We start from the raw sequence: 14685 nt of genomic DNA on the forward strand, positions 1-14685 counted from the left end.
TTGGTGATGCATCGACATACAATTCAGTTTTGTCCTTGTAGTCAAAATAACCAAGTCTAGCTATCGATTTCAATGCTTCGTTCTTGAGAAAAATGAATTCCTGTTCTTCCTCCTCCGACCAATAAAAATTATCCGACTTAATAAGTGTTCTAAGCTTTTCAGTTTTCTCAGCTCTGTTGCGAATAAAGCGCTCCGTGAAATTCATTAGCCCGAGAAAACTTTTCACTTCCGATAGAGATTCAGGTCTACGGAAATTCTCGATAGCTTTACGTTTGTCGTCTTCAACTCTCCATCCATCATGGGATAAACAGTAACCAATAAATTTGACCGATTGTTTACCGAATATACACTTGGCAGTATTCAACTTAACATTATGCTCGCGGAGACGACGAAGAACCATTTCTAAGTTTTTATCGTGTTCGTCCTTTGATTTTCCGTGAACTAGAATGTCGTCCATATAATTTACTACACCAGGGCAATCAGCCAGCACTACGGTTTGCAGCAACTCCTGAAATATGTCTGGCGAATTACATAGACCGAAAGGAAGTCTCTTAAATCTGAACATTCCATCTCCTGCAAAAAAATTTGTCAAATGTCTGCTATTTTCATGTAGCATAACATGAAAAAATGCACTGGAAAGGTCTATTGTGGAAAACCATGACGCTCCGTTGAGATTCGCGAGTACTGCTTCTAAGGTTGGCATTCTGAACGGCGTTCTAATAATGCATTTGTTCGGACCTCGAAGATCGACAACTAGCCGAATGTCATTTTTCCCTTTGGGAACAACCAAAAGTGAAGAACAGAAAGATTTGTCCATGCACTCAGTAACACGCTCGATAATTCCAGAAGATAGCAAATCCTTTAACCTTCGTTCAGTCTCCTCTTTAAAAGCTGGGGGAATACAAGTGAAAACATTCCTAGATGGCGGCATATTTTTATCATACGAAAGCATAACAGGTGGAACATTAAATTTTGGAAATTCGCCTTGATTCGTTAACATAAAAATTTCTCCCGGTAGGAGACGTATACGATTGCCTTCCGGAAATTTTAAAACTGGAACATTTAATCCTAGTTGAAGCACACTATACCTCAACGCTGTACTTCTGCCAAGCAGGGGTTTAGCATTTCCAATTACGTAGAACTTTTCCATAAGTTTAGGACGATCATCTGAAATGTATAGCTCTGCAACAAATGAGGCAACTACCGGTATTTCATCTGAGGAACCATAAGCTTTCAACGGTATGTCTCTACCGTTCTTTAGGCTAAAAACCGGACTTCTCACTGGGTCACTACTCATCAAACTATCTAAAATTACTTCGTTTACTGTATTCACATCCGCTCCAGAATCTATCATAAAAGTTACAGGAATTCCGGCCACGAAGCCCACAATAGCACCGTTTTCATTTTTCATGTTGCTGAGAGAATTCAAGGAAAAGTGCTCTAATCCGGGACGAGACTGATCTTGCGCCGTTTTTTCTGGTTTAATATGAAAAACATCTGGGGCACAGTTTGAACCAGCAGCTGAATAGAGAGCAACGTTCGCACATGGTTTCTCGCGTTCAAACAAAGCGTTTTCTTTAAAATTTTCTGTAGTAATCGCCGCAATCTTTCTCTTATTAGGAACTGGAGAAGTCTCTTTTTCCGACACAAATCGACGCTTCGATTCATTTGGTGCCGCCTGACGACAAGCGCGTTCAATGTGTCCCTTGACTTGGCAAATGTGACAAACCTTGTCAATTGCGTGGCAATTAAAAGGCGAATGAAATTTGCTGGAACACCTCCAGCACGGATTACTACGTACGCTGATATTACGAGAAGTTGCTCTTCTTGTTGAGAATCCACCTCTTCCTCGGGTCGTGCTCCAGTTTCTTTGTTGATTATCAAATGATCTCTGACGACCGACTGCCAATTCGCGCGGAAAGCCACCAACTGAACGAAACTCATTGCTCGTAGATTGCCCATATGACAATGCGGCCAATTCTGCAACAGGTTTGGCTTGCGGATGATTCTTGGCAAATATCTCCTCATTGAGCTTTTCAATCTCCCAAGAGCGCACCTCATCCACCAGTTCTGAAAGCGTGCCCTCCTTCTTCATAATCTTACGACTGGCTTCACGAACCCTATAATTCAACGCATGAGCTTGGATGACATCTGCTACCATTTCTAACACCTGTTCGTTGTTATAGTCACAGAGTTTGGCAACTGCTACTACCCGTTTTACGTATTTTGAGTCATTCTCTCCTGCAGTTTGAATCGTAGCTCGGAGTTTCTGTCGCTGCAGAAGTATATAGTCACGAGAACTGAAATAATTTTTCAATCGCTGCATAACATTGGAGAACGGAAGTGATTGCGAAGAACTGGAGGAAGGCGTACTTTCCAACACGTCGATTAGTTTGCTTCCTGCTTTCATACGAAAAGCGCTCATTTTCATGTTTTCGTCGAATATTCCGGCAAATTGCATTGCCGCCTCAAACTGATCTTTCCATTGTTCATAAGACTTCCTGCTGATCTCATCTTCCCCTTCTAAAGGCTTGCACTCTGCAATCTGCAGAGAAGCGAACGACATTGAAGGTAAGAATGAAGATTCATCAGCGGATCGCGAAATTTCACGCATCGTAGAGTTACGGGGCATCAATTCAAAATTGTCTTCCGCGTCTTCGGCTGGTTCTTCAATCCATTTGTTGCAAGATCTTTTAAATTTTAGAGCATTTTTAAGTTTGGCTGCTAACAATGCACTTCGACGTCTTTCTGCTTCAAGAGCCTTAGCCAGCAAACGAACGCTGGGTTTAAAAGCTTTTTTATTACTAAAAGAAAATAATTAAAAAATACATGTAAAAATCTACTCACTACTTGTTGTTTTATTCTTTTCGTCAATTAGCGTCACCTATTCGGAAAGATTTATTTAAATTATAGGATTTCAAATGGTTAATAGCAAAATATTTCGCATATTTCGCTGTTCCTGCTAATACAGAAATATAGAACACTATTCGATTCTACACCCTCTCTAAAACCATAAAAAATATGTTTGGTTCGGGGAAACGTATTTATGTTATGACCCTAAGGGAAAAATAAAACCGATTATTTACTCTCGGAAAAATATATTATTGTATTACCCTCTCAGGGGAATGCAATATCTTTTATTTTCCTCCCAGGGAAATGTATTAAACTGTGACCCACTCAGGGAAATGTAATACCTTTTATTTTCCTCTCAGGAAAATGTATTAATCTGTGGCCCTCTCAGGGGTATGTAATACCTTTTATTTTCCTCTCAGGGAAATGTATTAATCTGTGGCCCTCTCAGGGGCATGTAATACCTTTTATTTTCCTCTCGGGGAAATGTATTAATCTGTGACCCTCTCAGGGGAATGTAATATCTTTTATTTTCCTCTCAGGGAAATGTATTCATCTGTGACCCTCTCAGGGGAATGTAATATCTTTTATTTTCCTCTCAGGGAAATGCAATACCTTTTATTTTCCTCTCGGGGAAATGTATTAATCCGTGGCCCTCTCAGGGGCATGTAATACCTTTTATTTTCCTCTCGGGGAAATGTATTAATCTGTGACCCTCTCAGGGGAATGTAATATCTTTTATTTTCCTCTCAGGGAAATGCAATACCTTTTATTTTCCTCTCGGGGAAATGTATTAATCTGTGGCCCTCTCAGGGGCATGTAATACCTTTTATTTTCCTCTCGGGGAAATGTATTAATCTGTGACCCTCTCAGGGGAATGTAATATCTTTTATTTTCCTCTCAGGGAAATGTATTAATCTATGACCCTCTCAGGGGAATGTAATATCTTTTATTTTCCTCTCAGGGAAATGCAATACCTTTTATTTTCCTCTCGGGGAAATGTATTAATCCGTGGCCCTCTCAGGGTCATGTAATACCTTTTATTTTCCTCTCGGGGAAATGTATTAATCTGTGACCCTCTCAGGGGAATGTAATATCTTTTATTTTCCTCTCAGGGAAATGCAATACCTTTTATTTTCCTCTCGGGGAAATGTATTAATCCGTGGCCCTCTCAGGGGCATGTAATACCTTTTATTTTCCTCTCGGGGAAATGTATTAATCTGTGACCCTCTCAGGGGAATGTAATATCTTTTATTTTCCTCTCAGGGAAATGCAATACCTTTTATTTTCCTCTCGGGGAAATGTATTAATCTGTGGCCCTCTCAGGGGCATGTAATACCTTTTATTTTCCTCTCGGGGAAATGTATTAATCTGTGACCCTCTCAGGGGAATGTAATATCTTTTATTTTCCTCTCAGGGAAATGTATTAATCTATGACCCTCTCAGGGGAATGTAATATCTTTTATTTTCCTCTCAGGGAAATGCAATACCTTTTATTTTCCTCTCGGGGAAATGTATTAATCCGTGGCCCTCTCAGGGTCATGTAATACCTTTTATTTTCCTCTCGGGGAAATGTATTAATCTGTGACCCTCTCAGGGGAATGTAATATCTTTTATTTTCCTCTCAGGGAAATGCAATACCTTTTATTTTCCTCTCGGGGAAATGTATTAATCTGTGGCCCTCTCAGGGGCATGTAATACCTTTTATTTTCCTCTCAGGGAAATGTATCAATCTGTGGCCCCCTCAGGGCCATGTAATACCTTTTATTTTCCTCTCGGGGAAATGTATTAATCTGTGACCCTCTCAGGGGAATGTAATACCTTTTATTTTCCTCTCGGGGAAATGTATTAATCTGTGGCCCTCTCAGGGCATGTAATACCTTTTATTTTCCCCTCAGGGAAATGTAATACCTTTTATTTTCCTCTCGGGGAAATGTATTATTGTATGACCCTCTCAGGGGAATGTAATACCTTTTATTTTCCTCTCGGGGAAATGTATTAATCTGTGACCCTCTCAGGGGAATGTAATACCTTTTATTTTCCTCTCGGGGAAATGTATTAATCTGTGGCCCTCTCAGGGGCATGTAATACCTTTTATTTTCCTCTCAGGGAAATATAATACCTTTTATTTTCCTCTCGGGGAAATGTATTATTGTATGACCCTCTCAAGGGAATGTAATACCTTTTATTTTCCTCTCGGGGAAATGTATTAATCTGTGACCCTCTCAGGGGAATCTAATTCCTTTTATTTTCCTCTCGGGGAAATATATCAATCTGTGACCCTCTCAAGGGCATGTAATACCTTTTATTTTCCTCTCAGAGAAATGCAATATCTTTTATTTTCCTCTCGGGGAAATGTATTATTGTATGACCCTCTCAGTAAAATGTAATACCTTTTATTTTCCTCTCGGGGAAATGGATTTTTGCATGCAAAAAGTACTTATTAATTATCCCTACAGGTAGCATAATGCAATTAACCCTTACATTATTTCATCATAGCTACCTTAACTAGCAGCAATGACTTAAAAATTGCATTTCCATCTGTAAAAACGCAGCCACATTTATATTACGATAAATACCGAATGCTCCTTAAAACAAAATTTGAAATATAAATCGTTTTCTAGAACGCCTAAACGAACAAATGAAACTAATAAAACCGAGATGTTTTGCTAGAAAAAAACGCAACTACATAAACAAATAATGATCATGTAACTTTGGCTCCTTAATGTAGTTAAAAACCTTAATCCTTTATAAGAATTGTAAATTAGAAATTTTGAAGGCATTTCATATTTAACCAAATATCAAATCGGTACCCGATTTCATAACTCTACGCGTTGCAAACAGTGGCTATAGCGCAACCAACTAAAAACTCCACTTGACGGCTGCCGTGCGATGCCATACCCATACTTCCCGCAAATACACACATCGTTACCACAAGCTTATTCTCCCACTGCTGTTTCGATAGTGTATGTAACCGCGTAGATGTTGTAAGCGCAAGCTTCCACACATCATCGCGCAGCAAACAGCGGTCATATAGGGCAACCGAATAAAACTTCCCACTCACTCGTTGCCGCGCGATATCATATTTCCCACACAAACAACGTTACCCCAGGCACTCACTACTAATTCGCCTGTGTAAGTGCGTACATGTTGCTGCCGCAAGCTTTCATGACTCATCGCGTTGCAAACAGCAGCTAGGAAGCAACCGAATAAAAAACTTTCCACTCACCTGTTGCCAAGCGATGCTATACTTCGCACACACACATCGTTACCCCCAAGCTTATTCCCCCTCCGCTGTAAACGCAAGCTTTCACAAACCATCGCGCTGCAACCAGCGCCCATAGCGCAACCGAATAAAAACTTTCCACTCGATGGCTGCCGTACGATGCCATACTTTCCACGCATACATCCTTACCCCAAACTGTTCGGCTACTGCTTTTCGTTTATGTATGCGTCACATAGCTAGCTTCCATTATCCATTGCGCTGCAAATAGCAGCTGAAGGCAAAAAGCAACGAATTAAAACTTTCCACTCACTTGTCAATACTCATTTGTCCCCGAACGAAACTGTACTTCCAACACACTCACACATCGCTATCGCAAGTTCATTTCCTGCCACTATTTCACCCGTATAGGCGCCTATTCAGCATGGCCGCCATGCACACATTTCATTCCTATGCACCCCGTTTTTTACACCCATCTACCTGTGTTTTCACTGCCAACATCCTATGAACATCGTTGAATAATCAAAATTAACACTTGAGGAAATAATCCAACCCGTGTATTTTTAAAATAAACATATTTCATCATCCTTTAATTTAGGCTCATACAACAAAACCGCGACTTTTCAATGTCTTTATCACGCGCACATTATCTAAAATTCCATTAACATCTGAGCCAATATTTCAGCGTCTAGCAAAACATCTCATTTACTTATAATAACTGAACATAATTCACTAATAAGCCTACCAACTTGCGCCATTGTGGTGATTTCGCGAATTGACGGACATTTTGTTAAATGCGAACTGTGTTAAATGCGAAATAAATACGTCTTTACGCGACACGATCAATCACAAGACTGAGTTTATTTCTCCTTTCTCCCTATTCACACCAGTATTACTCTCTCAGTGCGGAGAGTACGTGACCCTATCTCTACTGCTTCTAAGTCCTCAACCACAGACAAACAAACAATATTTTTCTCTTATCGCCCCGCTCGATCCCTACAGGTTAAACATGTAGAAGTCGACCCATGTGTTCCATCGCAGTTTTGAAATAAGAGATGGTCGAATATCGATTATTTATATGGCCCATGTACATAGACCAGGGCATTTTGTTTTGTTTCATTTAACATGAAAAAAGCAGGTTGGAAACCTACTTTATAAATTTTTTTATTATTTGCAGAGTACATCTATGTAAAAGAATACGATTTATGCAAAAATCTCATTTTCGATAAAAATGGTCAATAAACCACTATAACTCGGGACGGCTCAATTGTTACAGCGTTAATTTATAAATGCTCGTAAAGAAAAAATCTGAACAATTTCGATTATCGGGTCAAATATGTTTTCGTAAAAAAATTCCCACCAAACTGATTCACTCAAATTTTATGACCCTAGTGAGCTAACCTAGGTATAGAACTGAAAGAACGAATCAATGCAATGTGCTTGGGACTTTGCTAAATAAGGAGAGCACTCACAGCAGATGTACTCGGTGCACTGTGCATTTGGTTCGCTCCTTCTTTTAGATCAACGAAGGCGGTGATGAAGACGATTGTGGGTTGATTTAAGCGAGAGACAGAGCGATGAAAGCAGGGCCATCGCATAATACGGAAAGTCATTGTGACTAATGAAACTGTGATAACAGCCACCGTCGTCGTCGTCTTTATCTTCCTTAGTTTCACTGCAGCTTTCCATGGGCAAGAAAAAAGCAACGGCACAAAGAATCACTTTAATGGATTCGTCTTGCAAGCATCGCCAGTCGCAACTTGTCTGAACCCTTGAACAGTCTGCTCGACTGGTGGAAGACAGCATAAAACGGCAATGGAAAAGTAATTAAAGATTAATAAAATGATAAATTGCGCAAATAGAGAGGAGGACAGCTGAAGCCATTGCGATGACGACTGTATCGGTTGTGGTGGCGTAGTATAATCATCAGGATGGTTGACTCAGAGGATTGAGCGAATAATAAGATTAACATCGGATGATTAAAGGCAGGAGGACGCTACTATGATATCAAGCATGGAGTAAAAAGTTTATTCCACCATTCTGAGGGTGTTTCCGGATCAACCTGTTATATCGAATAACTGTGTTTCGATACGAAACGTAAATGACAACCGACTAGTAACAGAAGTCATCTGAGAGTTTATATTCTCAGTTTTATTGCTATTTAAAATTAATCCCGGAGGGATTTGCGGCATGAAGCATACTCTATCGATAGAGTGAAATGGGTTTCCCTATTTTAGAAACAAATGATCAAAGAAATGATTAAAGATTTTCTCTGTGATTTGATTGTGTATAACCAAGGAAAAAGTACGTATTCACAACCCAAACTAAAAAATATAATTTTTCCATCCTTCGTTGAAGCATACTAGTGCATTGTTACACAAATGCAGCTAGTTGCAGAAATAGAATACACAAGAGTGTGGTACCGAATATTCTATGTTGACAGAAGGTATTGTATCTTTCAAACGATTAGATTTTCCTATAAGACAGAATTTGTAGGTGATGACACAGGACATTTTATTGTAACTATAGATGATGATAAAAAGTATCTATGAAACTGTCCTAATTAATTGGCAATAATACATTAAACATTTTATGTCCTTGATCCTGACATTTTCGCCGTTTTTGCCCGTTTAGTTCTGCTTAGTTTAGCTGTGCATATTATCGCCTTGAAGAGCCTCAAAATGTACCCAGCTGTTTCGATCATGCAGCTTTCACTAAAAGTTAACTCTCTCCACAAAGAACAGGTTGAGGGTTTAATTGTTATGATATTAATACCTTAATAACGTAAAAGAAACTGAATAAAACATGCGATAATCTCGTCGATAAAACCTTTGGGTCAACAGAAGGAACCCGATCTCAATGGATCATTGAAGATAGCTGATTTTAAAATGATAGTTGTCAGCGCTTTTGGCGCTTTAATATGCACTAGCGCCAGAAGCAAGCTGTTGTCACTTCTATTCTAGCTATCTTCAATGATCGATTATTAAACCCATGGCTGGAAAACGAAGAACTATGTGTTTAGGAATCAAAGTATATACCATTAGCTTCCGGTACAGCAGTTTAATCTCGTCCAACGGTGGTATCGATTCAATCGTGTACGTAAGGTTGTATCGATCGAGGTGGGTACTGTAGGCAGGTGACAAAAAGTTGGCTGGTCCTGGCCGGCCAGACACTTCAATGTATTTCTTCGTCCTACCGAGTGCATTGTCTGCGACGCAACTGAAATTGTAAAAATTAATACTATCTTTGAGTATGTTAAATATTATTGTTGTCGGTTTGTCTAATGTGTCCTGGATGTGTTGAAAAAGATGTATATATACAACATAATCACAACAGGCAAAATTTTGATGAAATTCAAGCCGCCATAACTTATACAAAATAAGACATTTTTAGATGAAACCCATTGCATTCGACGGGGATAGTTTGTTTGCTAGTTTGTTTGAAATATTTCAAGATTCGCAGCAGCCAGAGAACACCGGAGATATTCCGGGCTGTCCTGGTTGTCCAGTCAAAAAGTGATTTTTTTCATCGCTTGTATCTTTTTCTGTCATGGAAATTTAATAATATTCAGATTTTGTCCCAAAACAAGACTATATTTCCAATCGATTGGTGAAAAGAGAATGAAAATCTGTCGAACAACAACCAAATTATGGCCATTTCTGTGAAATCAGTTCTGGAAATGTTGCCAGTATCGACCTACCTTTATGGCCATTAAAAAAAATCTGCCTATGTCTTAGGACGGCAAGCCAAATAAGTTAAGGCCTGAAACTTTTCTACGTAGGTCGTAGGCGAAATACGTATCTGTCCTGAATAAAATTAATAGTGCAATTTAATCGGAAATAGTTTTTTTTTCTTTAATTTCAGGTTTCGTACTCCACTAAGATGCTCCAAAAACTTCAGTTAACGGTGGATCATCCAATGTAGTTACTAAATAGTATTTTCTTTAGTAATAAAATATAATTTACACACATTTCTTCTTTTATTATCGATGTTACAGTTATCGATCAATTTACAGTGCAATACTGTCTTGAGCATAACTAGAAACTTCTAAATTGAGTTTTATCTGCATAAAAGACGACTCTGTTCCGGGGAGTTTTGCACCGTTATTGAACTACATTGATTGACGTTCATATTAACAATCGTCGTTTAAACAATTCCGGTAAGTAAAACTCAATTCGTCAACCAGGTTTTTTGGCTTTTAAAATTTACTAAATTCATTTCAAAATTTAGCTGCAACATTTGCTTGGATCGGCCAACTTGCGGAATAAGCATTTTTTATGTACTGGAGACATTTGAAACGTGAAATGCGGATAGTATTTTGGGTCAACCCTATTATGTTAAAACTAATAGTAGGTACAAAGTGTGCAAGTAACGTACGGTTTCATAATAAACAAACAGAATGAATTCGTGAAATATCTCACTTTAAATATTCTCACTGCCAGAAACAGCACTTTTTCAGCATTTAAATTTGTAACAAATTACGCTAATATGTTCTATTTTGAACTTTCCTATCAGGTGAAAGCTCTATAAAATCTCGGATTGTATCCCGCGTGTCGGCATGGAGCTATTTTGCAACACAGTAACAGATTTACGATACGGCATACCATGCTGCCCACTCGGGTTGACTTAAGGTTGAGAGTGAAAGATTATCCGCAAATTGAGAATTCATATCCATGATAATGATACTTATTACACTTGAATGGTGCTGTAAATTTACTTCATTTCACGCCCCTTACTTCCTTCCTGCCTAACAGTACTCGCGGACTCTCAACAGATTCATCGTTTCCGTCGGCTGCTCGTCCTCCGCTCGTTTCAACTCTCAAGTAGCACAAGTCAGCCGGTTTTGAATGGCAGAAAGATTTATGAGCAGAAAAAGTTGAATTGAAATTTACATGATTACGCTAAGTACTATCATAAAGACGCCTTTGGCAGGGCGCACGGCAACCAAGCGGCAGCAACGAAAGAAATTGGAAATGCGAAAGCATCACGATTACGCCTCCAACGACCGACGGGGAAAACGATATCCTCTGTGGCTGCAGTGACTGCCGAAGTTTCCTTTATGCCTGGTTTTGTATGCGGCACAAGGATTACGGATACTTCTTTAGGCGAAAAGATCGGAGAGGCGGCAAACTATGTGTAAAAAGATAATAAATCCCTATTTTAGTATGATTTATTATGAGGAAAATTGATAGTTGTGAACAAAAAATGGGGTTCTACCTTAAAGATTGCTTTGCGAACCTTCGAGTAGAGTAAGGCTAGCTATTTGGAAGGCTTTTACATTTGCTATTATACAAAAAAAATTCACAATTACGGAAAATGTCTGGCACTACAGAGTTGGAAATGTAACTGGCCATGTTTGAGTTCGATTGTGGATTATATTAAAATGAATATGTTCAAATTGACTGCACACACTTTACAAATAGCTCAACTAAAAACATCTCACCAAATCAGGACTGAGAATTAATAGTTCCCTTTGGCTTTTAAACAAAAATGTTGTAGTATCTGAATGTACTCTGAATACCGTATGGGACAAGTAAATCATCTGAAATTAAATAAAAAAGAAAACTTTTTCAATTAAATTCTACTATTTACTACAGATACTTACGTAACTGTCGCAAATAAATATAAATAGTTCATTTTAATTGGAAAAATTTTCTATTTTATTTAATTTCAGGTTTCGCATTCTACAAAGACGCTCCAAAAACTTCGGTAAGGTAAATTTTGAATCAACCAGGTGTATTCGGACAAATTTCAAAAATTTAATGTAGTTATTAGAAATTTTATGGATAAAGTAGTGAAACGCGAATAACATATGATACGCACGTATCTAAAATAAAAAAAAATGAACTAAACTTTTCTTCAAATATTTGTTGAAAACGGCTGTATTTAGAAGCATAATGGTTTTGTTGTAAGTCACATAAGAACTTGTTGTTCACATTTAAAATACATATGTAACGTAAAAAATTCTTAATTAGGAAAAACTCGTAAAAGACGCCATTCTACGAAATCCGTTGATAAGTATTGCTCCATCTCAAATCTCAAAGCTGCAAATTACTTCTATTTTTTATCCTAAGTTTTTTTTACTGATTTTCATAACAATGTTAATTTTCTTTCTTTTTTGCAGTTTTCATATTTAGAAATCAATTTTGATACAACACATCGTTGGACATAATTTCAGAGCAATCCATAATTTTTAAAATATGATTTGTCGACCTCCAACGGCTTAGTTGGTTTCAAGATACGATGCCAGCCTAACAAGCCAGTCGTCATATGTTCGAACTTCGGCTAGGTGGTGCTGCTAGATAGAGTCAGTAGGATTGTTGCATTAGCCCCGTAACTATCCTGTACTCTCATTGCCGACTTCACTGTCAATAAAGAAGGGTCAAGTCTTAGAAAAGAAGTTTAAGCCCAAGGCTTCGGCCGCCCCAAAAGTTTAGTTCAAATTAGAAGAGTTTGCTTTACATTCAAACTTTTTCTAGAAGATTTTACGTCGGAATATTTTGTAACAAAGTAAAGCGTTGAGTTATAATCGTCTCCACGGTTTGATCCTTTTTTATCGACAGACTTCACAGTCGGTTATTAGGGTACAATGCAATTACGGGGCTGGTGCAACGATGCTATTCACTTTAGCAGCACAGCCCCACCGAGATTCGAACATACGATGACTGGCTTGTTATACCAGCATCGAACCTCGAAGCTAGCTGGGCGGGCTTGTTCTGTAGCATTCTTTGAAATAGGAAAATTATATTATAAAAATTAATTATTTTCAAAATGAAATATAAATTTGAACTAAAAAACTACCGTTCCCAAGCTTTTGTATCTTCTATTATTCGCGTTGTGCAATAATTGTAATTGTATCAAACTTACCTGTAGTTACCGAAATCAGATTGCTGAAAGTTTCTGATGTTTAGCGTGTATTTGTCGCCTTTGGAGTACATAGACCGCCGATCGGTGGGGTCCAATAGGAACGAATTTTGATACCATAACATCTGCGGACGATTACGAAAAAGGATTTATAATTAGTGTTTCAGCAGTAAGACATAATAAGCAAAATGTTTCCTAAAATTTCACAGGCCTTGATGATGCCTTCATGATGCGTAAACAACAAAAGCAGCAGACTTATATGAAAGGACAGAATGGTCTATTAAAACCAATTCAAACATTAAATTGGATTAAAACGTTGGAATAAAAATTGTTAAAGACCAATGACTTTTTATCACTGTAAGGAATCTTACCGCCAGTATATCGTTTTATAGATAAAATGTTCAGCAATTTTTTATTATTTGTTCATTGTAAACATTATGGAGTTGTTAAGCAGCCAATATTGGTGAATCATCAGGTAAATCTTTCATATTTTCTTCCATATAGGATCTGTCTCTGTGCAGAGTCAAGAAATGTTAGAAGATTCTGTGTATGTATTCAACTAAACCAGTTCACTAGATTTTTTTGTATTCTAGAAGCGCATTGAGTTTAAAGACCACTGCGATGGTTTTAATGATCGTCTTTGTGGCAGGCCCCGATTGCTGTACGTAGTTTACGGACTGCTCATACCTAATGATGGAGATGAACCCAGTGATGGAGTTGTAATTCTGCACTTCAATTCGGTACAACACGATTAATAAAACCAATGTCCTATTTTAGGATTTAGGCTCCATACTTCATGTGCCTCCCAGTTGGCTTCGAGGTATGACGCTGGCCTAATGAGCTAGTCGTCGTATGTTCGAATCTCGGCTGGGAGAGGCTGTTAAAGTCAATATCGTAGCAACTGGCCCTGCAATTGTCCTATAATCTAACAGCTGGCTGCGAAGTCTGTCGTATAAAAACAGAAGGTTTCGGTAACGGAATGTAGCAACTGGGATTTGCTTTGCTTTGTTGCTACTTCATGTGGAATAAGAAAAAAAACTACTGAAGCATTTTTTTTCTCTTTATAAATTATATCTATCTGACTAGGTCTAATGAAATATATAGCACAAGTCAACAAATTTATATTAAATCCAGTCAGTTCTCTTCAATTTGTACACAAATTTTCCGGTAGATTCTCCAAACTCGAACAGTCCTTCAGGCAGCCTGCGTGAATGTCCGGATACATGTAGCCATTGATGGTTCATGGTACCCAAACGTGGTTCGATGTAACTCGGCAATAGCACCGTGGTGCGTAAATGTCTTTGCGATGCACGAAAGTTTAGTTTTGTCAGTAAGGTCGGTGAATCAACGTCATGATTAAGTATTTTTGCCACTAGCGTTGCCTATTGAACATTGCGGCGCCGTTCCAAAGTGTCTAAGTCTAGCAGGTGACAACGTTCTTGATACGGAGGAAGATTTTCAGGATCTCTCCAAAGCAAATCTCTAAGGGCCATACCGATGAATCTTCTTTGAATATGTTCGATTCTTAAAATCCAGGTGAGCTGATAGGACCCGCAGATTATACTTGCATTTTCAAGCACAGGACTGACTAACGCACAGTATAACGATTTCAAACAGTGAGGAGTCATGAAATCTCTCCCAATTTTGGCAATAAACGGAAGCTGTTGAGATGCTTTCGAGATAATAGTATAATAGTGACGGTTAAACGTAAGTTTGGAGTCGAGTACGATGCCGAGGTCGCTAACGTG

The 14685-nt window shown here is 38.4% G+C and overlaps 1 protein-coding gene across 1 annotated transcript in view; it reads right to left on the reverse strand.

The window, feature by feature from the left end:
- Positions 1 to 14685, reverse strand: part of LOC128738637 (limbic system-associated membrane protein) — a 63423-nt gene that overhangs the window by 14010 nt on the left and 34728 nt on the right. The window contains exons 9-10 of the mRNA XM_053833930.1: positions 12941 to 13062; positions 9112 to 9292 (exon numbers count right to left, since the gene is read on the reverse strand). Coding sequence (XP_053689905.1) covers positions 9112 to 9292; positions 12941 to 13062 — 303 coding nt within the window. The remainder of the gene's footprint in view (positions 1 to 9111; positions 9293 to 12940; positions 13063 to 14685) is intronic.

Source organism: Sabethes cyaneus, chromosome 2 (genome assembly GCF_943734655.1).
Source record: "Sabethes cyaneus chromosome 2, idSabCyanKW18_F2, whole genome shotgun sequence".
Taxonomy (NCBI): domain Eukaryota; kingdom Metazoa; phylum Arthropoda; class Insecta; order Diptera; family Culicidae; genus Sabethes; species Sabethes cyaneus.